General features: G+C 36.8%; 1 protein-coding gene across 14 annotated transcripts in view; it reads left to right on the forward strand.

The window, feature by feature from the left end:
- UNC80 (unc-80 homolog, NALCN channel complex subunit) overlaps positions 1 to 24,936 on the forward strand; it is a 186,990-nt gene that overhangs the window by 14,872 nt on the left and 147,182 nt on the right. For 9 of the 14 annotated variants that reach the window (XM_019726978.2, XM_019726980.2, XM_019726986.2 and 6 more), the window contains exons 6-13: positions 1,237 to 1,310; positions 3,804 to 3,943; positions 16,742 to 17,003; positions 18,358 to 18,492; positions 20,609 to 20,825; positions 21,457 to 21,633; positions 22,619 to 22,887; positions 23,952 to 24,314. In XM_019726978.2, the coding sequence (XP_019582537.2) occupies positions 1,237 to 1,310; positions 3,804 to 3,943; positions 16,742 to 17,003; positions 18,358 to 18,492; positions 20,609 to 20,825; positions 21,457 to 21,633; positions 22,619 to 22,887; positions 23,952 to 24,314 (1,637 nt within the window). The remainder of the gene's footprint in view (positions 1 to 1,236; positions 1,311 to 3,803; positions 3,944 to 16,741; positions 17,004 to 18,357; positions 18,493 to 20,608; positions 20,826 to 21,456; positions 21,634 to 22,618; positions 22,888 to 23,951; positions 24,315 to 24,936) is intronic. The other 5 variants (XM_019726984.2, XM_019726991.2, XM_074312544.1 and 2 more) reach the window with 1 other exon arrangement.

Raw genomic sequence — 24,936 nt, forward strand, 5'->3', positions numbered from 1 at the left:
GGACTAAATAAGTAAAGACGTCATAGTCAGAAGTGGTCTACTTCAGATTCCATGGATGGGATGAGGTTAATTGCATTGGATTAAAACAATCTGAGAGTGAAGACAGATGTATGAGGTTAAAAAACTGAAAAAAGGATAAATTAGACAGAAGAAAAATAAAATATGCTACAGTAAAACAAAACTATTACTGAAAAAGCCATATCTTTATGTTGATTAAAGAAATTAAGGGTTTTTTTTTTTATTTTTTTAAGAGTCATATCACTTTCCTGTATGAATGGAGAGGTCACTTCAAATTTAGCTGTCTCTTTCTCTCTCTCTCTCCCCTTCTCATTCCTAAACTATCATTTAACACATGTACAAAAACTATTAAGAATTCATGTCCAGGTGAATGAATAGCACCTGGTCTATTCCCTTTCCCCTCCCTTTGCTTCTGGATGGTATCCACAGTGGGTTCCTTTCTCCTCCGCCTGACACCTGTGAACTTGAAACGGTGCCCAGTATCTAAGGGAAAATTAAACTCAGCTTAGAAAACATAGCCAGAAGAAAAAGCAATAGCACATAGGTGACACTCCCCTGGTCTCTTATTTTGTAAGGTTGGTAAATCACTTTCCTCTTAGCACCAGTTTACTCACAATTTAAATGTGGCATTGCCATCTTAGTTTCCTGTGGTTCTTGATCCTCAGGTAAAGATGTAATTTATTTGAATTGTACCTCAGGGGCAGGTTAATGTGGTCATTAAAGCACGGACCCTGGAGCCAGATAACCTGGGCTGGAACCTTCATACAAAAGCCAAGTGAACTTGTGCAAGTTAAACTTCCTGTGCCTTATGTCTTCATCTATAAAATGGGTCTAATAATCTACCCTATGTTATTATACAACTACTTGAAGGTTTAAATGAGTTGATACATGTAAAATGCTTAGAACAGGACTTGGCAGATATTAGGTACTATGTAGAAGTTAACTGTTCTTATTTTTATAATAGTATTTCTAAATTTTTAGCACCTTAACCACTTGAGTCAGACTGAATAGATGAAAAGATCTAGATTGACAACCTAGAAATGCTTAGGTTTTTGAATTGGTTATTTGATTTCTCTTACAACATACATTATTAAATGTGTTCAACATGATAATGGACTGTTAAAATAGATTTTTTACTTGAAAATAAAATGAACTAATGAAATAAAATAAACTTAGAATCTTATAAAATTTATGATGGAATTTATTTCATCTTTGCAGCTAAGAGAAGCTCTCCTATTAACAGTCAGAGTCAGACCTGTGAATCACCAAATCAGGACACAAGACATGGAGAGGTGAGTTTATTTTAATCATGAAAAGAAAGGAGGAGGTCATTCTTTGGATACAGTGTAGTGTCAATGGTAAGACATGAGGTCCAGAATGATACAACTTGGCTTCAAAGCCGGCTCTTCCTCCCTGAATGTGAAACTTTGAAAAGCCTTAGGTTTCCTATCTGTCAGTGTGGAAAACAATTTTTTGCACTTCCCAGAAATGTGGGGTGCTGAAACAAGGGAGTGCACAACTATTGGTTTATCTCAGTGACTAGCGTGTAACATTTAATGTTAATTATCATTATTCATCTCACATTAACTGAAGTATCATCTTGTTCTAAGTCAAGTGTTGAATCTCCTAACATTTGTTAGGCAATCCTGATATAGGTATGGTAGTGCTGCAGCAGGTGGGGAGGAGGGAGTAGAAAGGAGTCACAAGATACAGCCGTACCCCTTAAGGAATCTGAAAGTTTAATGAGGAATCAAGAACTAATCCACATAAAACAAAAGATGCATCATAAAACAGACTATAATTCAATGCAAATTTGTCATGCAGTATTTGGTTTGGAAAAGAAAGAAATGAAGTTCAGAGTAGTTCAAAGTCATGTAGAACTACAGAGGGTGCCCAAAAAAAAGTATACACATTTTAAGAGAGGAAAAATATGTATTAAAATTGTAATACTCAATATATACCGATCACAAAAGATGAATACAAGTCATGTGTATACATTTTTTGGGCACCTCCGGTATATACTACCACTTACTTAGCATGTGTTTAGGTGACGTGCCTTCCCTTCCAATTCACGTGGGCAAAATGAAACTTGCTACTTTCCATCAAAGTTGGATACTCATTCACACTGGTGTATTATTGCCAGTTGTGTCATCATCCTTTTTACCCTGAAAACTGGAAATTTTGGAGCCCTATTATATCTGGTATTTACTGACCTATTGCTAAGTACAGACACTGTGATTTATATGCTATATTTTACCTATTTTAGGTTGTATTTTTGTTTTTCCACTTTCAACATCTTTGATATTGAGTGTGTTTGAGATCTTACAATCTCCTGCCTGGTAGCGGTTTTGATATAGTTTTCATTGCTGCACATCATAAATTTCATCATTCCTAGCATCAAATTTGCAGAACCAGGATCAATGGCTTTAGAAGAATCTTTCAGAGGGAATAATGGAACAGTCTTTTAAGAAATAGCACTCTTGACACAGAAAGTTATTCTATGGAAAAGCGTACCAACAACTCTGAGTCGAAATTTCTAAAAGTGAAAACATTTTAGGAATACCTACACCAATTTATTTCACTTATATTTTCCTTTTTACATATACACCGGATGGATATATAATCAAAAGCTATGCCTAAGTAGCTATGTCTAAGATAACTCATTTAATAAATAAAAATAAGAAGTCCTCATTGACAAGAAGTGTCCTAGTTTAATTCATAAGGTTTCTTCTTAATCAAATATAACAAGTGGTTTGTCTTATAACTGATGACATCTTAGATATAATGAAATACATAAATCTCCTATTTCATTCTCCTTAAGCCTGTTTGGTTTCTTGTTGAGAAATCATATTTTGTTTTCTTTTCATATGTAGCTCAGATGTGCTCTTTATTCTCTATGCCCACTACTACCCTCCAAATCAGGGTCCTCTTAACTAGATTGCAACTTGAACCGCCTAATGGGATTGTCTACCTCTAGTCGCTCCTCCTTCAGATAAATTCAGTTAATGCCTAAATAATCTTTCTAATGCATCATTTATTTATTTATTAACTCACCATTCCATAGAGGCTTATTATCTGCAGGATGCTGTCCTTTCATCATATGCCTTCCTTCCTAGGAATCTTTAGTGATCCTGTTGACCATTATCTCAAGACCAAACTCCTCCCTCTGGTTCTCTGTGCCTTCCACCGCCTGCTATCATCCCTCTTAAGTGACCCTGATTAGCCTTCAGTTAGTTAAGCACTGCTTCCAGTATACAAAGCATGCAGTTTTAGCCTCTCAGTCTTTGCTCAGAATAAAGGTCATATCCAGTTGGCAACATGTATTACATCCCTACTCTGATGAGTGATGGAAAACTTGAACTTTGCACCTCCATTTTCATGTCTGGCTTTGATTTGATTAGCTCTTTCTAACCTGTTGCTTGGTTTTAGCCTTGTGACTCTATTCAGTTCACCTCAGTATTGGCATATCTTAGATGAATTGTTGGTTTGTAATTCTTCTGTGGGTATAGGATATGAATACTGGAAAAGGAAAAAAATGAAGGGAAAAATGGAATAAAGTGTATGAAAGTACTTCGCCTAATGCTTAGAATGACATGGGTGCTCTCTAGAAGTCTGTTTCCATTCCCTCTTGGGTGAAGGCAAAACCCCTTAGTCTATGCCATTATAATTAGCTATGCTGCATTTTTTTCTTAATTTAAAAAACAGTGTCTGTAATATGATAGCTGATTCTAGAAGATATACCTGAAGAATAATACAATTTAATCTTTTATCTCTACCTCCAAAAGGGACTGCAGGTGGTCTGTGAAACATTCCAGTCAGATTCCCTCTCACCCAAGACGACCATTTCAGGCTGCCACCGAGGGAACTCCTTTGATGGAAGTCTGTCCTCTCAAACTTCCCAAGAAAGAGGTCCATCACATTCCAGGTACATGATTGCAATGCTAAGGACAAAAATGTATCTTCAGCCACCAAAAATTAAATATGCAGTTTTAACTACTTGTATAGCCTCTGTTCTTAGAATGTGTAGGTGCATGATGTGTACATATTCTTGGTCACAGTATAGTTAGATTAGTAATTCCAGAATGCTATCAATGGCTCTTATTTAAACAATCTAGAGTGGAAGTGGGAAGACATGTCTGATTTAATGAGATGTCTGAATTAGATAATATTTTAAATATTTAAATGCAGGAAGTCAAATGATGCTATCAAAAGATTATGTTGTAGGGATATGAACAGATCTGCTTTAATGTATGAGAATACTTTATACCAGCAGAAGTTTGTATTAAAATGGGTACTTCCATAAAGTACTCACAGGAGACTGAAAAGTATGTTCTTTGTCAACATTTTAACACTGCCCCTGCTAGTTGTGTACGTGGTGAAATTTGCTTACACATGCCTGCCCTTTGGACAAACATTAGTCCACTTGTTCCCACTCCCTGATGAAATGATGGAAGCCTGGATTCATAAGGTTTGCCTTTGTACCTAACTAGAAGCTCCATCTAGGGGACCAGAACCCGTGACACCATTTGCATACCTCTACTTTCAAATGAGGTTACTATCTAGTGGATATTATTTTAAAAGGAAGTATTTTTAAAACAGTTTTATTGAGATATAATTTATATACTGTAAAATTCACCCATTTTAAGTGTACAAGGTTATGAAATTTTAGTAAATTTACTGAATTGTGCAACTATCACCACTATCCAGTTTTAGAACATTTCTATCACCTGAAAATCTCTCTTGTGCCCATTTTCAGTCACTTGCATTCTCACCCTGATCCAAATGATCACTTAATATACTTTTTATCTGTATATAGTTGCATTCCAGGCCATTTCAAATAAATGGAATAATACCATATGTGGTCTTTTGCATCTGGCTTCCTTCATTCATCATAATGTTATAGAGGCTTACCCATATCATAACATGTACACATAGTTTATTCTTTTTCATTGCTGAATAATATTTTATTGTATGGATATATCACATTTTGTTTATCCACTTATCACTTGATAGATATTTGGGTTGAGACTTTTTGTCATTCATAATGACTTTTTGTCTATTATGAATAATGCTGTTATCAACATTCACATATGTACAAGTTTTTGGGTGGCCATATGTTTTCAGTTCTGTTGGGTAGATTCCTAGGTGTGGAACTGCTTGGGTTGTATGGTAAATTTATGTGTAATTTTTAAAGAATCTGCCAAACAGTTTTCCAAAATAGCTATACCATTTTATGTTTCCACCAGAAATGGATGACAGTTTATTTTTTCTCTATGTCCTTGGCAGCCACTCTAGTGAGTTTGAAGTAAGAAATGATTGTGGTTTTAATTTACATTTCCCTAATTACTAATGAGGTTAAGTTTTTTTGTTTGTTTATTTGTTTGTTTCATGTGCTTACTAGCTATTTGGATATCTTCTATAGTGAAACATTTATGCCGACCTTTTGCCTAAGTTTTAACTGGGTTGTCTTCTTTTGAATTGTAAGAGTTCTTTATATTTTCTGGATATGAGTCCTTTATCAAAAAAAAAAAAGGATGATTCACAGATTTTTTCCTCTCAGTATTAGCTTGTCTTTCCATGTGGTAACTTTAAAATGATCTATCTCCTTCTGGCACCAGAACCAGGGTACACGGCTACATGGGTGTAGTATTTTTTTAAACATTTCTTAGAATTGTTGAAAGCACGATGCCATATGAAAATAATTGCTTTTTAACCATAATGCTACTGTGTAATACTTTCAAAAATAATATGTACAGATATTTTTTATCTTTGTGTCTTTGTTTTGGACTTTCAAAGCAAGTGATCCAGAAGTATGATCTTTTGCTGGTTGAGAATGTGAATGTTTGACAGCAACTTTAGCTGTGTAAGCAGAGGTTGTTTGTGTTTATCCACATGACTCACTGTACCAGGTCAGTGGTGGTGATGAGTACTTCAAGTCATACCATTTTTAATGTAGAAGGAATCCTGTGAGGAAAACCAACCAGATCTGGTGCACTAACAACATTTTTAACCACTTAAACACTTTCAGCAATGAAGAATTTGGTATTCCCAGATTAAAGCTCATTTCGATTTTAGATAGCTTTGTTTAGAGGAATGTCCTTTTTATATTTGACCAAATTTTGTTTTTCTGTAGTTTCTGTCTATGGTTGTTGCATTAGTTTTCTACTGCTGTGTAACAAATTACAACAACTTGCTGGCTTAAAACAACACACACTTATTATTTCACAACTTCTGTATGTCAGAAATCCAGGTCCAATTTAGCTGGGTTCTCTGCTTCAGGGTCTTACCAGGCTGAAATCCTGGTGTCAGGATGGGCTGCAATCTCATCACGGGTTTGACGGAGGAAAGATCCACTTACAAGCTCCCTCAGGTTGGCAGAATTCGTTCCTTGTGATTGCAGGACTGAGGTCCTGTTTTCTTGCTGTGTAAGAAAACTTTACCCCCAGTCCTTTACATTCTGCCTTCTTAATATCTCTCATAGGCTTTCCCCTCCTCTCCGACCTTAGTCATTGCCTTCCTTCAGATCCTTATCATCTCTACTTGGATTTTTGCAACTTCTCCCAAATGGTATCTCTACATTCATTATTGCCTCCTTCTAATCCATGACATATGTACTGTTACAAAGGTGATTTAAAATACAGATCTAATTGTTTCACTTCCTTATCTAATATACCTTCAGAGGCCACCCATAGTTTTCAGGATACATTTCAAACTCCTTAGTAAGCACGCGCAGATCTGCTTACCTTTCCCCACTCCTCTCTTGCTATTTCTTTTTCACACTTATTCTATACTGTATTGATTTACTTAGAATTCCTTAGATGGTCAATGCTCACTTTCAAATTCTGACTTTTGAATAATTTATTCCTCATGTTATACTGCATTTTTCTGCCTTCATCTAACGATGGTCCTGCAAGATTCAATTCAATAATCAGTCCATTACATTTTTTTAAAGTCCTTCACTTGGGGCTAAGTATTCCTTTTTTATATAGTCTGCACATAATCTCTAAAATAAAAGTCATGCTATTTACCTATTTTCCCTGATTAACACAGAAGCCCCTTGAGGACAGAGGCAGTGATTCATTCCTCCTTGCTGACTCATAGAATCAAACACTGTCTGGCGTATATATACAGATTAATTATTTTGTATATTCTGTACCTTCTATTGGTTATGTGTTTTGCATTTTTCCATAGTGCATGGTTGCTCCCCATTGAAAGTCTAGATATGGTGATTCTGGAATATCTTAGGCAAGATGATCCTTTGTTGAGATAAACAAAAGGAGAAGTGGAGGACTATGACACCTCTTTTCCCTGCCCAAATCTGCACATCGCTCAAGGTGCAGCGTAAGGGGCACACCCACTCCATGAAGGCTTCTACGACCCTTTCTCTCTCACACTATAACAACATGCTCTCTTCCACATTGTTATAACTTCTGTTTACCATATATTTGCTGTATTACATTTAGTTATTATGTGTTAATCTGCCAAACTACATTATATGGTATGCCCTTGAGAGAAGAACACTTATTTTTTTTGGTCTGTGCTCTTTGCTATGAAGAGCATTCCTTAATTTTGAAGCCATTTCTTAATTTCTGTGTTATTTCCAATCTGGAGGGACTGAGACTTTTCAAAATCATTAAATTCCGGCTCATTATTTCTTAACAGTTCTTCATTTAGTTCATATATCTTCTTTCTCAATTTACTATAAGTAGCAAGAAGAAATCCTAAGGCACCTTCAACACTTTATCTGGACATCTCCTTAGTTAGAACCACTAGCTTGTGAAGCACATTTCTTTAACTTTCCATATTACTGCAGGCAACTTTCTGCCATTACAAACAAAGATCCTCCTTCCTCCAGTTTCCAATCACATGCTTCTTACATTCCTTAAGCCCTCACTGGCAGCCTCCTCAAAGTTCAGGATATGTATTAGCAATTTGTGCAAGCCAATTTATGCTTTTCTATTTTAACACACGCTTCAAAGTCTTTACAGCTTGTGCCTATTGGCTGGTTCCCAAACACTTCCAAAATTTAGGATTTTATCGTGGTACCAAAATCTGTATTAGCTATCAATTGCTGTATGTCAAATTACCCCCAATCTTAGCAGCTTAACACAAATTTATTATTTCACACAGTTTCTGAGGATCATAATTCCAGAAACAGTGTAGTTAAGTGGTTGTGGCTCAGGGTCTTGGCTGCAGTCATCTGAAGGCTCGACTGGGCTTGAGACTGTTTTCCAAGCTCACTTAGATTGCTGTTGACTAGAAGCTTCAGTTCTTTACCATCTGGGTTTCTCCATAGGGCTGCTCATGACACAACAGCTAACTTCTTCTAAAACAAATTGTCCCAGAAAGAGAGCAGCCAAGATCAATGTCTCAGTGTCTTTTATAAGCGAATCTCCAAAATGACATGTCATCACTTCTGCTATAGTCTATGGATTGCACCAACCAACTCTGATACAGAGTGAGAGAGGACTACATGAAGCTGTGAATACCAAGAGGCAGGTATCATTTGGGCCTATTTTGGAGGCTGGCTAAGCCAATAAAGATAATAATGTCACCATCATTTTATATGTGACGATTATTGTGACTGTATCTGTACATTTTCTCCATATCAATTATTGAGTATCCTCATATTCATCCTACACTAATTCCATTCTACACAAATTCTAAAAATTTTAAGTGTAATTTCTTGCCTTAAATATATTTCTTATGCAATTTTTCTCAACCATAGTAAGCATTGGAAATTTGCAAATATAAATAGCAAGTCATGGTTATATTTTCTTTGCCAAAATTAAGTGTTAATGGCTCCAACCTGATTTGCCTGAAAAGACAAAGCCAACTATAATGTCTAAGGTTTCTTCTTTATGGACAGACATTGTTTTCTCCCATCTCTGATATTGTCACATTCAAACATCTATGTATATATGCATTCCTTGACACATATGTACACATAGTCACCCACTGCCCACTTTTACCCACACGAGTGAAATAGACATGAATCTGTGGCACTTTAGAAGACTGAATTAGGTCTTTTCTCTGCCTAGCTGCTGTGGCTGGTTGCCATGGAAATGATGCACAAGATAGACCTTTCAGAAATTGCTGCTGTTAATGTATCTTCATTGGAAGAGTTCATATATTAATCAGAAATGAAGAGAACTTTAATAGTAAAGCAATGCAAATATCCTAGGAACAAAAGCTGGCCACTTGTATCTAACAAATCCAATTTATCATCTTTTTGCCCTGACCTTGATTGAGCTGAGCATCACTCTTCCCTGAACTCTGCAATGAGTGAACAGGTTGCTATTAGGTTGGTGCAACAGTAATTGTGGTTTTTGCAATTATTTTTAACCTTTTAAACTGCAATTGCTTTTGCACCAACCTAATAGTTTCTTTAAAATTAATGTGAGATTTCATCTTTAATTACCTTGTGCATAGACTTAATTTCTGCTTTGTTAAATACTGCATAGGGTCAAGATTGATTTCCATAGTTCTCTGCATTCATAGATTATTTAAGCATGCTTTTCTGCCTTGGCTGCTCTCTACGAGTATCTCCCAACCCAAATTAATAATACCTTGGTTGCCTGAAGCCATGGTTACTTGGAAAATAGATTAATTCTTACCTTTTTCAAGGTTTTTTTTTTTTTTTTGGTCACAATGTATTTATTCAATGCATATAAAAAGGTACATGCTAATTATAAAAAAATTTAAAAAGTATAAAATGTGTCTTTAAAAATGAAAATAATCCATGAGCTCACCAGGTAGATATAAACATCATTAATTTTTTTGTATATGTGCTTCTCTTCGTTATTTTTAATATACCACTTAGAATAAAGTTGTATTCATATTTTCATACAATTTTCATTTTCATTTTTTTCTACCAAATAAATTGTAGAATCATGGATATTAGAATCAGAAAGAACATTTCTATCATGTCATACAATGAGATATCCCCATACCATCTTTATTCAATTTTCTAAATTTTTCTCTCACATGTTAATTAGATAGTTTGTGAGTTAACTAAAACAACTTTTATTGGTTACTTAGTGAAAAGTTGATTATGTCTGATAATGCTGTCCTAAATGAAATAAAAATATTTATTGATCATTTTAGTTTTTAATTGACTACTCACTCCAGTATAGCTCATATTTTAAGCCAAATAAACTAGTGCTTGAATAACATCTAAAATGAAGATTATAAAAGAATGCCCTGTTAACTTCATTGTTGTTTCAAATGGAGTCTCTTTAAATATTAAGCAATTAAAATGTGAATTTACTTAACCAATTTTGATTATCTAAGTTGGAGACACATTTTCAGTCTCTGATCACAACCTTATATCCAAGGAGGCTTGTCTTGTGTTCCCTCCTCAGCTGAACTGACATGATCTGTTAGGAAATAGTCAATGACTACCTGACTCAACTGTACAGTTAGTGATTACTTTTAGTCAAATAAATTTTGCGTGTAACATTACATAAATGTAGTCATCTGGCACCCGTGGCAACAAAACTGTCAACATTTCAGTTTCCATGTAGGAATTGTTTTGGATGTAAGCTTAAAAGTGCAGTCATGCATTACATGTTTCTCTAAGGCAATTGTCCTCCAATCTTATTAAAGGTATTTAAGAATTACCAGGATATATTGTTTAAAGTAAAGATTCCTAGGTTACATCCTCAGCAATTCTGGTTTAGTAAGTCTGGGGTAAGACCTGGGAACCTGCATTTTGAACAGCCTTCCTCCTCCCTGTCTTCCTTGAAATTCTCATGGAAGTAGTCCACTGGCTTCTCATTATATGGAACGGTGCTCTAGGGATGTGATATAATTTATGGGACTCCCTAATCTAAATTATTAACTAGAAATATTTGGGGACTCTGAGGTGTAGGACAGAAAGTAAAGAGTAAGGATAGTTAGTTCAATGGGGGGTGAATAATTGTGTTGAACTACTAATATCTGCCTCAATCATGGAAGCCTAGTCAAGAGAACATTTTCTGCAGGCTTTTATAAGTCAGATGATTGTCACAGATATTGGAGGAACCTAAAATTACCCAGCTGGAAGCCAGCCAACCTCATACTTTGTCTTTTCTTTATAAATCCAAGAGTATGTCATTGAAAAAAAAAATCTTATTATTCTAGGTATAAAAGATAGGCTGAGAGGAGCGGATTAGTCCCTGCTTTTTTTAAGAGTGGGATGGGGGCGGGAGGGAAGAGTAGCAAAGGTCTCTTTGGAAACGTAGAAGCGAGAATCAAGGTTATTTTTTCTCAAATTGGGCTTCAGATACAATCAGTCAGGAAACAACTGGAAGTAAGTCACACTGGGTAATTGGCAAAGAGATTAGAATGGCTTGTTTACAAAGCTTTGGACAGAATGTAGGAAAACCATTAGAGCCAGGGCAGTGCTCCAGGGATCCGGCCAGCAGGAGGCCTATCAGCTCTGGGCCTGAAAGGACAGAAGGAGGGAGCAGTTGTGGAGGACTCTATGGAAAGAGTGATTAACCAGAGCTGTGGCCCTCAGTGGTCACAGGTCTGGTCAGCTCTAGGCCACAGAACCAGCCCTGGGCAAAGCTCTGGGAGGAAGGAGCCTTGTGAAAGAAATCCCTGTCCTTCTGCCTTCCAGTTTCCTCTGTGAGATTCAACCAGGAGCCAGAGGCAGGGGATCGTTGGGTAGAATCTATACAGATCAGTCTTCCAGGACAGGGAGGTAGAGGATTATGGAGAGTGGATGGGGTCAGGGAGCAGAGGTTGGAGGAAAGTAAAAGATATCCTGCCCAGGATGTTAATTTTTAATCTAGCCCTTATGCTTCTTATGAAAACTCAGCATCTCACAAAATTCTGAGACTCAGACTTTTTATTAAAATAATTACATAATGAAAAGTTAGATAATAAAATAGAGTGAAAAAGCAGGCATAACATATCCTCCAGGGGATGAGACAAATTTGTGTAAAACTATATATAGGTCTGTATGTCTATATGTCTATATATCAGGGGTGTCCAAACTTTTTTCAACGTTTTTCACCAAGGGCCATATGCGGTAAAATACACAAACAGCCAGGTCACTCACTCGAGGTGAAGTACGTATTGCCTCACCTGGTTTATTTTAGTAAACTAAATATATTTTTGGAATTTGCTGTCGGCCAATTAACAATGGGTCATGGGCCGCAGTTGGCCTGCAGGCTGCAGTTTGGACACCCCTGCTATATATAGACATATAGACATATTGATATATAGATATATAGATGTATTTTTAAATCCAATGTGATAATTTTTATCTTTTATTTCAATAGAGTATCCAGTATTTAGTTTGATAACTTTCATTTTGGATTTGTATTTTACATTTTAATTTATTTTGTGCTTGTTATTTACTCTCTTTTTCTCTGCCTATTCATTGATTAATGAGTTTTCTCTAGTCCCCGTTTTTCTTCTACTGGAAGGCAAGTTTTTATTTCTAATATATGGTTGCCATTGAAAATGTAACATAAATACTTGTCTATTCAAAGTCAGAATTAAATAAAACTCCAATGCTTCATTTAGCTCCAATCACTTTCTGCCTTATTATATATTGTATATACTTATGAAACTGTCACCACAATCAAGATAACATACCCATCACCCTCCAAATGTTTCCTTGTGCCCTCTTGTAATTTCCCCTTTCCTAGTCTACTCTTTCCCCATCCACAGGCAACCACGGTCTGCTTTCTGTCACTATAGAGTAATCTGCAAATTTCTAGAATTTTATACAAGTGAAAACATACTCTTTTGGGGGGCGGGGGGGGCAGCTTCTTTCACTCAGCATAACTATTACATACATCAATAGTTCTCTTTTTTTTACTGCTTTGTAGAAGTCCATTGAATGGATATACCAGTTTGTTTATCCATTCCCTGTTGATGGGCATTTGTGTAGTTTTTAAGGCCATTACATTGTTATCAAGTTCTTTACTCCATGATTATGTTTTTCTAGTACTATTATGATTTCATATTTTTGCATTTAAATCTTAATCGATCTTGATTTTATTTGGGGAATAAAATATGCTAATTTAAGATAGACCTAATTAAATTTTTCTAAGGAGTATGTCAATTATACCAACATTATTTATTGACATGTGTATCCTTTGTACTAATTTGATGGATGACATTTTTTATGTATTAAATTCTTGTAAATATTTGAGTGTTTTGTAGCTACTTGTTTTCTACCATTGAACTCATGTCTATTCCTAAATCAGTACTGCATTAGCTAATTATTATTGTTGTAAAACAGATCAATATCTGGCAACGTCTACTCTTTATACTTCCTTGTAAACCTTTCTTAATTACTCTCAAATTTGTATTCATCTATCCAGTTAAATTTCAGAACAGTCGTATTGATTTATATTCCTTTTAGAATTCTGTTTGAGATTTATAATATTGAGATTTATAATAAGAAATATATATTTAGTCTGCGGTAGTTTCTGGCACAGAGCTTCTAAAACCCTTGAAGTTTCCTAAGTGATGAGAGTAATAAAGTGTCTTTTGTTACGTTAATGATAACATTTGAAAGGCACCTAAGGCTGGGGGTTGGTTGCCAGGAGAACCAACCTTGTGATTAGAGGGTTGGAACTTTCAACTCTTCCCCCTCCCTCACCACACACACAAACACTTTCAGGTTGAATCTGTAGCCAATGGCCAGTGATTTAATCAAACATGCATATGTAGTGAAGCCTTCATAAAAATACCAAAAATGACAGGACTCAGAGAGTTTCCAGGTTGATGAACATGGTGGAGTGCTAAGAAAGTGGGGATCCTAGAAAGGGCATAGAAGATCCTTACTTTTTTCTCCATACCTTACTCTTTGGAATAGATACTTATCTTCAGTTTATTAGGTCAAATATTACTTCAATTTGAACACACTAATAAGTTATGTTGCCATTTTTCTTCCTCATCATTTTATTCCCTAATTCATGACATTTTACCTGTTGTTATTTTTAGTAGCCTCCTTTTTCTTTTACATTTTCATAATATTTTTGTTTGTATGTACAAAACCCTTTGATTTCTCCATCTTTATCTTGAATCCATTTCTAAAATGTGTAAGTTTTTATAAATAAATGGAGATAGGCAATAAGCAGGTAAACAAATAGAATATAATGTCCAGTCATGCCATGTGCAATGAAGAAAATTAAAATAAAGAGATGGTTAGTGGGAGAGGTAAACCATTCTACATAATAGTTGGAGAAGACCACTCTGAGGGTATAATATTGGAATGGAGCCCAGATAAAGCTTAGGCTCTGAAGATAGAAATTTCCACCTAGAGAAAAGTTCTGAAGCCGGCAAAAGTTTGATGTATTCAAGGGTAGTAAGAAGGTCCATGTGGCTGGAATTACATCTGATACAACTACCAGATGTATCACTATGGGTCCAAACAGGAGAGTTAAACCACACAGTAATTTGAACAGAGATAGTTTAATGTAGCAAATTATTAAGTATAACATGGGATTGGAGTATTGGAGTAATGAGGGACTGGCTAGTAAGAAGTACAGAGAATATACTGAAAAATATAGGAATAGCAGATATAGTGGAATAGTTACCATATTTAAGGTTCAAACAATACACACAAACAAGAACCCCCTCTCCCACAGGATTGAGATTCAGACTCTGTTGGAGAGGGCAAAGTCACTCCTCATTGGATGGCAGAGAAGTCGCTGTGGTATAGTACTTTAGCATAACATGTGTGAGAACTTAGCTGATTGTAGGAGGCTTCTCTTCATGTGCCTGCCAACTCAGTTAAATAGGATTGTAGTACCTTATATTATTGAATTTTAATTTGTATTTTATAAGTTATTATATTGTATTATATTATATTTTATATTAGTTTGCTACTTGTCAATTAAAATATTCAAGCATATTAGACTACGAGATATTATTGACATTCAAAACCACTGTGTACATAGGCAATTGCCCCTCAACGCACCAGACAATGCTACTAATGAGAGTAGAAACAGCAAAGTGAGACATGTGCTTTGATATGAGGAGTATAAAGGCTGTGAAAATGATTCACAGGGCACCAGACCTGGTCTGGGTTTGTATATTTGAACTTTTTTATTGCAACCCACAGTAAGAAATATATTTTACTCACGTTAGGCAAAATGATGCCCAGTACTTGGTCTGACGGTCGCCATCTTACAAAGCAAGCCGACCACCAGTTCACCCTGGGATGGGTGGGTCTGTATCCCCTGAAAAGTATATTCTTGGATAAATAATTAGGTCTATTAAGTTGTTTATTGCTTTGGATTATACAGCTCTTAACAAACACATGCCTCATGACTACAAGCCACTTGTGTTAGCAAGTGCTACTTGGCTATATATAACCAGCCCCCTCCCTTTTTGGGTGTGGAGAACTATGATCTACCATTTTGCAGCTGCCCAAGACATTGCTTCTGTCTGTAAGTTCCCTTAATAAACTCTTGATGTAATTCTGGACTCTTTCTTTAGTTTCTTGGCCAAAATTGAAATTTTCTCAATGACTCATGACAAATTTGTGAAGTGAAACCATACAAATCCTTACTCAATTTGTTGTATTCTGATGGTTTTTATTCTAGTTAACATTTTAATAGCAATTATATCTTTTGAATTAATCTCTTGAACAAATAATGAGTCATAACCACCAATTAAAAAAATATGGGCCTGGGAAGTTTAGAAAACCTCTCCTTCTCTCTCTCAATGGCTGCGTTTTTTGTTGAAGCTCTTCATGTATGGTTAGCATGATTTGCTAGTTGAAAGCAGCGTCCAAAAATTGCACTTTTGTATCATCCAGCTCAGGAAGACATTGTGCTTGGCAGTTAAGTTTAGACTTTAGATTTAAGATTACATATCGTATCCCAGAAGTTCTAGGTTTATCATTTTGTTATTTTATTGTGTATCATTTTCATAGGACTATATGTTCCTCAAGGAAAGGGAGTTAAACTCACTTACCTTTATGTCCCCTAAGGTAATACATTATGCACAGTAATTGCTTAAAACTATTTTGTAGTACAATTAAATTGAAGACTAAATAATGAACATACCATGTGTTTAAATTGAATGACAGAATTACCAAACTTGGAGATCTTGAGATTTTTAAAATTAGTTTTGCTATCTTATATGGATATATAAATTGAGTTTTCAAAATGATTTCGTTTTCCTCACAGCTTAACTTTTGTTTGTTTAGTACTTTGCGGTTTTCTTGATTCTTTCACATGATATTATCACAATTGAAGTTAAAATAGCCCAAAGAAGCACACATATATCATTCCAATTTCTATTGAGGTAAAAGTCAAACCTCACAGCTTTGTATAAACGAAAACATTGTGATCTGAACCTCATCTGAATCTATAGACTCTCATTATTGTCTGCCGCCCAAATTACTTACAAGAGTACAATTACTTATGGTTTTACCTCACCCACCCAAAACCCATGATTTTTTTTAAAAACTCTGTACCTTTGTAGTCATTGTTCTGAATGAAATGTCACCCACCCACTAGTGCATCCTCAACTTTGCCAGGGTAATTCCTACCCATCCCTCCAAACTCTCTCCAAAGTCTACTTCCAGGTAGTGTCTAGCAAAAGTGGAATGAGGGGGACCAGTTAGGAGAATATTAGAGTAAACCAGCAAGAGATAAGTGAAAGAATAAATGGACAATTAGAAAAGTGAAACTATAAGCCAAGTGCCACCCGTGGGAATGCATGACTGCCAGTATAATCATCTTCTTTCTTCCACTGGGAACAGGGTCTCTCTTGTGATACCTCCATGCCAGAGGTCCCGCTATGCCACCTACTTTGATGTTGCTGTTCTTCGCTGCCTCCTCCAACCCCACTGGTCTGAGGAAGGCACTCAGTGGTCTCTGATGTACTACCTACAAAGGCTGCGACATATGTTGGAAGAGAAGCCAGAAAAGCCCCCAGAACCAGATATTCCACTCCTTCCCAGACCCAGGAGTAGCTCAATGGTGGCCGCAGCTCCCTCGCTAGTGAACACCCACAAAACCCAAGTAAGCAGCTTGGTCCATTGTCATTTGAATCAACATCTTTGGTCATTACAGATTCTCTTTGTCTTCTGTGCATCCAATTCTTATTCCAGTGGTGACTATTTTGCTGGTGGGTTACTCTGATGCTCTCTTTTACTGCTGGACTCTTTTGCTGCTCTTTAGCATTTAATTTACCATTCAAAGAAGTGCTATCTAAATGCCTTTTGCACACACTAATCTAGAATAAGCCTCTATTGATCCAGAATAATAGAAAATTGGGCCTTAGATAATCCAAGTACTACTTAATAGAGTGTTCTTACATATAATCTGTTGATTACCGATAGCATAAAATGTGTGGCACTAGCATTTTACTAAATATGATTTAACCTCTTTTGCATAACTCAAAATTATCTGGTGCCTCAATGTCATCATTAGGAATATTAGTTTTTGATATATAGTCTTGCTATTTTTTATAGATGATTGGAGTAATAAACTGAATGTATACTGATGTGATGACATCCCCCAAAAATCACTTTTTGATCAATGAATGTTCTACTATCAGCTTGAACACTTGTTCTGCCCTTCTTTCTCATAAACGCCATATGTTGAATATATAGAGAAAAATGTGATTTGCAGTGTGGTCCAGTTGTTTGGGTTTACTTTAATGTGAATTGGCTGTGTCTGAAAAACATCTGCATATTCTGAAAATAAACATGAGCAATAAAATATCTGAGAGAGAAGGAAATACATTCTGTTTTAGTAATAGATGATTTTGCCCAAAGTAAATATCGCCCTGGTGTATCATTAAAGGGAAAACCACTTTTGTTTTTTTTCTTTTGAGAAAAAGAGATACCTTCCTGTTTCCCTGAAAATAAGACCTAGTCTACAATCAGCTCTAATGCGTCTTTTGGAGCAAAAATTAATGTAAGACCTGGTATTATATTGTATTGTATTATATTATATTATACCCAGTATTATATTATATTAATTATATTATATTACCCAGTCTTATATTATAGTAAAGTAAGACTGGGTCTTGTATTAATTTTTGCTCCAAAAGACTCATTAGAGCTGATTGTCCAGCTAGGTCTTATTTTGGGGAAACATGGTATCCCCTGCCTGTTTTCTTAGTTTTCCTGAATCTGAAGCTTCATGGTTGATCTGTTGAAAACGCCAAACAGAAGTTATGATTAATATGAAATATATCTCCACAGTAGCAGGATTTGGATTATGAAAGTCTAGATACAAGTTAAATACTTCACAGATATCAAAACAGTAGGCATGTTTCTATTAAAAATATGGCATCTCAATAAGAAAAGTATTTGGATATAAAGCCCCAAGTCCTATACCATTAAGTCTTCCTTTATTGTCTATTAAGGATCTCACTATGAAGTGTAATGAAGAGGAAAAATCTCTCAGTTCTGAGGCCTTTTCCAAGGTTTCGTTGACCAATCTGCGTAGGTCTGCTGTTCCAGATCTTTCTTCAGATCTGGGCATGAACATTTTTAAGAAGGTGAGTAGAGCTGCTTAAACTTTTGATATTTTGGTAATAAAAAAAATAGTGGGGCATGAGGTGCTTCTGATCATGCTGCAGTATGGCGTGGGGTGGGGAAGAGACCGCAGGAAACAGGAGTCAGCTCCCAGTTGTAACACTGGCTTGCAGCATGTCCTTGTACAAGCCCCTCTGTGTGCATGAGTGTGCTATGATGTGTGTAACGCTCTTCTAGTAGTGTGATGGGGGGGTAGTTGTAGCAATGATGGTCACATACATTTGTATGGTTTGCCTCATTTTATCAAGCATTTTATATAAATAGTTCTCATTTAATCCAATGAGATCCTTATTCTCCCCCAGTTTGCACATAAGAAACTGACTCTTATTGCATGCAGTTCTCAGAGAAGTGGGATCATGATGAAACACTCATTCACGATGGCATCTCTGTTTTAAACACAAACAAACCAAGCTTTGTTAGTAAAGTAGAAAATCCTTGATTTTGACCACTAGATTTGCTACTGTCATAACTTCTCCTTGTAAGCCACAGTGTAGGTTTCCATTCAATAAACATTTATTGAGCATCCATGAGGAGCTAGAATCTTAAAGATGGAAAATTAAAGGTGGCATCTTTAGCGCAAAGGATTAACAGCATACAATTGGGAGTTAATCTATCAGGGTTAAAATTCCAGCTCTACCACTTTCAACCTATGTGATACTGGCCAAGTGATATGTATTAGTTTTATAAGTGACATGCATAGTTTTCAAAAACATGTATCAGTTTCTTCATCTGTAAATTGGGTACATATTATACTTAGCTCAAAAGTTATGAGGATTAAATGAGATGATGCATGTAAAGTCCTTACTGTGACTGGCATTTAGTGAGAACTCTGTAAATGTGAATTATTGTTTTGAAGAGAGAGGTGGGGAGGGAAGGAAGGAAAGGAAATAAAGTGAAGAAGGAAGGGATGTAAGGGAAGGGAGAAAAAGGAGAGAGAAAGAAACCAAGCCTTAGAAATTTTAGGTAGTTTGTGAAAGGTGCAGCCCAAAATTAAAACTAGGTCTAACTAAATAGATTCATGCTAGTATGAATCCATCACTCCACCTCTCTTTTTTATAAGTATATGGAGCGAATCAAATGGAAAATAGTATTGTATGTGTAGAATCATACTGGTGGCTTCATTTTGTATTTTTCAAAATGATTAGTTTAAGTACATCGATGAAAAGCACAGAACATATTATTGACTTACTTATGAGCTCAAAGTATTGCTAAGGAAGCAGCCATGTCTACCGTTATCCATTATGTAATAATAGGCAATGGCCATAGTTTTTCTAAAAATATCTATCATTGTGGGGAAAAATAGTTTTCAATACCAACTGCAGATGAGAATCTCCAGGGAGCTTTGAAATAGTTAAGTGCCCAGAATAATTATGTCAGAATTGCTGAAGGTTAGGCCTAGATATTGGTATCTTTTAAAAGCTGCTCAAACGATTTTAAATTCTTGTTTATACTGGATCTTGAACTTGTTTGATTGGTAGGAATAATGGGTTTGTACCAATGCATGTTCTGTATCTTCTTTGACTCTCCTTATGCACAGTGACGCACACTTGAAGTTGTCTGGGTGACATAATGGATGTCAGTATTGAAAAATGGAACAGAAAATTCTGGCTGGTCTGTGTGGTGACTCCAGGATCCTGTATTCTAACCCAGTGGTTCTCAAATTTTACCATGCGTCAGAATCACCTATAGGGTTTATTAAAACACACGCTGCTGAGTCTCACCTTCTGAGTTACTGCTCTACTATGTCTGGAGTGGAACCTGAGAATTTGCATTTCTAACAATTTCCCAGGTGATGCCGATGCCACTGGTCCAGGGACCAAACTTGGAGAACCATGACTCTAACCCAACCCAGCAAAAAGACCCATGGACTGTGTGTGTTACCATTTGCTTTGTTTCTTTCACTTTCTTAACACATTGTGGAAATGTCTCCATCTCTGATGTATGATATTCAGTGACTTTCTGGGTCTCCTCTTCCTGGAACAGTTCCTGTATTTTACTGCAGATCATGGATCCATCGGGGAAGCAAACAGTAGTCTCTCCTTTGCCCCGTACCTAACCCCTTGCCTCTCATCCTTGTAGTTCAAGAGCCGCAAAGAAGACCGAGAGAGGAAAGGCTCCATCCCGTTTCACCACACAGGGAAGAGGAGGCCACGAAGAATGGGAGTGCCATTCCTGCTTCACGAGGACCACCTGGATGTGTCCCCGACCCGCAGCACATTCTCCTTCGGAAGTTTCTCTGGGCTTGGAGAAGACAGACGAGGCATTGAAAAAGGAGGCTGGCAAACCACCATTTTAGGTGACTGCAAGTACCTTCCAAAGGAGGGCTTGAGTGACCTGTTTAGGAATCTGGAGCTAGGGCTTCCTGGCAAATCTGGATCTTTCTTGAATAATTTAGTCAAGAAATTTAGACCCAAATGTGAACTTCTCAGTACAAAATACTGCTGTCTTCACAGCCAAAGAAATGCAGATAATTGAATTAATTGTTCAAGAATTCTGTGTAATTCGACAGGTAATGGCCATATTAAATATTCTAGACATGGAAACATGGCCTTAGAGGGTACTATGCATTAACTTTCATTGTGACTACATAGACTTTTAATTCACTTGAATGCTAAAAAGAGTAAAGAAGAGAAAAATAAACTTATTTTTTCTTTCTGGGTGACATATTAAGAAAGCCAGCTTAAAATTAAGAGCTGACAGCTAGCCAGGGCCCAACAGATGGTTTCTGACATTTGGCTTAGATTGGGGCTGGCCTTATCACAGGCAACTTCATCAATCATCTTGACCTTGAGTATTCCCAAGGCAAGTTCAGTTCCTGCTATTTGGCTGTGCCTCTTACTCTCACTGCTGTCTTTTGGGAAGACAAAATCTTGGCAGAGCGTCTTTCAAATTTTCAAACCCTCTTGTGGTGCTCTTGTCCATCTCAGGGAAATTTACCCGGCGGGGTAGTTCAGATGCAGCCACTGAGATGGAGAGCTTGAGTGCCAGGCACTCACATTCTCATCACACCCTGATGAGTGAACTGCCAGACCACTCCAACAGCCATGGAGAAAACACCATCAAGGAAGGTGGGTCGGAGGTGGCACCTGCAGGCGGGAGTTCAGGTTCCTTTTCCTGTTTTTACTCCATGTTCCATTTTCATTGTAATCTGGCTCCTTGTGCTTTTTGAAAATGTGCATTCATGTATTATATTGCTTGTTAATTTACTTGTGAGCCATTCTTAGAATTTCCTTAGAAGTAAGAGTTATTGGGACAGCACACGATAAACCCCATGTTTCTCAGAGGGAAAGCAAGGGCAATCCATTCATATTTGTTTCAGAGATCATAGACCCACAGATCTAGAAAAGACTTGGAGAATAGCTAAATTCAGGAGTTCGTTTCCTTCTTTGATGTCCCTCTGCAGGGCTTGTCCACCCTCAGGAGGAAAGTCACTGCCTTTTAAAGCCACCAATTCCTTTTTCTGACAGGTTCTATTTCAGATAAGTGCCTTATGTACTCCCAAGTGAGCAAACATGTATCTCTAGGTGGAATCAGAGATGGATTCTCATTCTGCGCTCTTAACCTCTGAGCATAATCGAATCCCTCTTTTTCCTGGATTGTATTTCAAATATTTGATGACATCTACTAGTTACCACCACAGATTTATGCTCCGTTAGTCTAAAGCAAAGGAGAAAAAAAAATACCTTATTTCTTGTTGCTTAATATACTAGATAAAACCAAGCATATTAATAGCCACAAACTTGTAGGGAAATACTTCAACTAAAATAGTTTAACTATTTTAATAGTGTCTGTCATCTAACAGTGGCTAAAAGCCACCTATTAGACAAAAGTTAAATTCTAGCCTGGGTCTAAGGAAGCCAGCAGGAATTCACATTTTTTATAACCTTCATTATTTATCAGATATTAAGGATATGGTCAGAATACCTGTGGCAGTTCCGTGGAAGTAGACACTAGCTCTGAGACTATAAGTCACGTATCTGCAAAAGCTACAGCTGTGTTTGTATGGTCATGATTTAAATAATATAACTGTCTAATGTGATGTCCCAGATTAATATGGGGAAAACTAAGACTTTGCTTTCCTTTTATTAGTGAGATCCCAGATCTCCACTATCACAGTTGCAACCTTCAATACCACATTGGCGTCATTCAATGTAGGCTACGCAGACTTTTTCAATGAGCACATGAGGAAGCTCTGCAACCAGGTGCCTATCCCAGAGATGCCACACGAACCCCTGGCCTGTGCAAACCTGCCTCGAAGCCTCACAGACTCCTGCATAAACTACAGTTACTTGGAAGATACAGAACATATTGATGGGACCAATAACTTCGTCCACAAAAATGGCATGCTTGATCTTTCTGTAAGGAGCAAGAATTTTTCTTGCTAAAAGCTTGAAAGATGCTGATTCTTTGGCCCAGTTTTTACAATGTTGGGTAAAATAAGCATATAGATTCTTAGACATATTGAACCTTAACATGAAAAAGCTACCCGTATAAAAAATGTGTCAACTATCTTAGATGCACCTTTCCCTTTTTCTCAAGTATTACATTAGATTGGAACTGATCTCAGAATATTTTTATAATTCAAAAACATTAGTGAATCCTGACTAGCGCATATAAATATACATAAATGCAAGTGTGTTTTCTGAATCCCTTTTTTCTAGAATGAGAGTAAAAAATTCTGTTAATTTTCTTTCGTTGTAAAAGCACCGTGACCTCCTGTATAACAGGGGAACATGAACTGAAGTCCAATAGAATATTTAAACTTAGATTGTCAAGAATGCCTGTCTTGATTATAGTTATTAACAAATGAATGGGTTGTTATATTTTACAATTACATTTCATAATTTTTTTTTTTTTTACTTTCACATTAGGGAATCTAGCTCAGCAAATAATTTAAAATATTAAAATCAAAAGGACATAATTTAAACATGCAAATATTTTGCATTTAAAGTTGAAGTGTAAATCATACAATTGTGAATGTGCAAATGTTCCTCTGTTATGTGTATAAGGAAGTCGTTTTTTCTTTATCCATTATTGGTGGAAAGTGAAAGGCAGAGGGTTAAAATACTTTGATTTAAAAAGCAATTGAACAAGATTCCTTTTGGGCAAATAATTAGTCTCCCATTTAATTCATTCTTTACTACTTCCATTAACTGTCTAAATCATAGAAAGTTTGGGAATAGTTAAGTGAGATAATAGATATAAGCATTTTTAATTCTGTGGGTGAGTTGCTTTGTATTAAGCACACAAATAAGGTCCCAAACCAACTTAGATAGGAACATCTGCAAATTACCTGAATGATTTGTGCTCAAGAGCATAGAACATCCTCAAGGGAATGGATTAAACAGAATAACCAAATCTGTTTAGGAAGAGATAATTCAAGTAACGTAATCACCCTCTGTTTATTTTTTTCTTCCCCCAGGTTGTCTTGAAGGCTGTTTATCTTGTCCTCAACCATGACATCAGTTCTCGTATCTGTGATGTGGCACTAAACATTGTTGAATGCTTGCTTCAGCTTGGTGTGGTGCCCTGTGTAGAAAAGAACAGAAAGAAGAGTGAAAACAAGGAAAACGAGACTGTGGAGAAAAGACCAAGTGAAGGAACTTTCCAGTTCAAAGGAGTATCTGGAAGTTCCACCTGCGGATATGGGGGCCCTTCTGTGAGTGGCACCGGAGATGGTGGAGGAGAAGAAGGAGGAGGTGGAGATGGCGGTGGAGGAGGTGACGGAGGAGGAGGTGGTGGTGGAGGTGGCCCTTATGAGAAGAATGATAAGAACCAAGAGAAGGTATGGCTGAACGCTTTCTGTGTCCTCACAGAATGCTGCCCCTGATTACTTTCCAGGGCGTGCTTGTCAGCAGATTGCTGAGTCAGAACAACCGCTAGTCACTAGAGCAAGAAGCTGGTGAGTCTAGACATCTCTTCATCAGGTCCTCAGCAGGCATTAGTAGAAAGAGATGAAGCTGGATTCTAAATTCAAAAACCATTGCCACCCAAGCAATGTTAGGACTAATTCTCTGTTCACGTTATTTCTGCAGGGGAGCATCTCAGATACACATCATTATCATAATTCTCAGTCTGTCACCAAGCATAGCCTCTTTCAGGGTCAGACCTAACGGAGCAGCGTTTTAGTCTTCTCAGGCTGATGTAACAAAATAACATCAATTGGTGATTTAAACAACAGAAATGTATGTCTCACAGTCTGAAGGTTGGGAAGTCCAAGATCAGGGTGCCAACAAGGGGGGCTGCATTCTGAGACCTCTTCTCTTGGCTTGTAGGTGGCTGCTATCTCACCGTGTGCTCATATGGCCTCTTTTTCCTGTATACATATAGAGAGAGAATAAGCTCTCGGGCTTCTCTTATTAAGACACTAATCCCATTGGACTAGGGCCGTACTCTCATGACCTCAT

Source organism: Rhinolophus sinicus, linkage group LG01 (genome assembly GCF_036562045.2).
Source record: "Rhinolophus sinicus isolate RSC01 linkage group LG01, ASM3656204v1, whole genome shotgun sequence".
Lineage (NCBI taxonomy): Eukaryota > Metazoa > Chordata > Mammalia > Chiroptera > Rhinolophidae > Rhinolophus > Rhinolophus sinicus.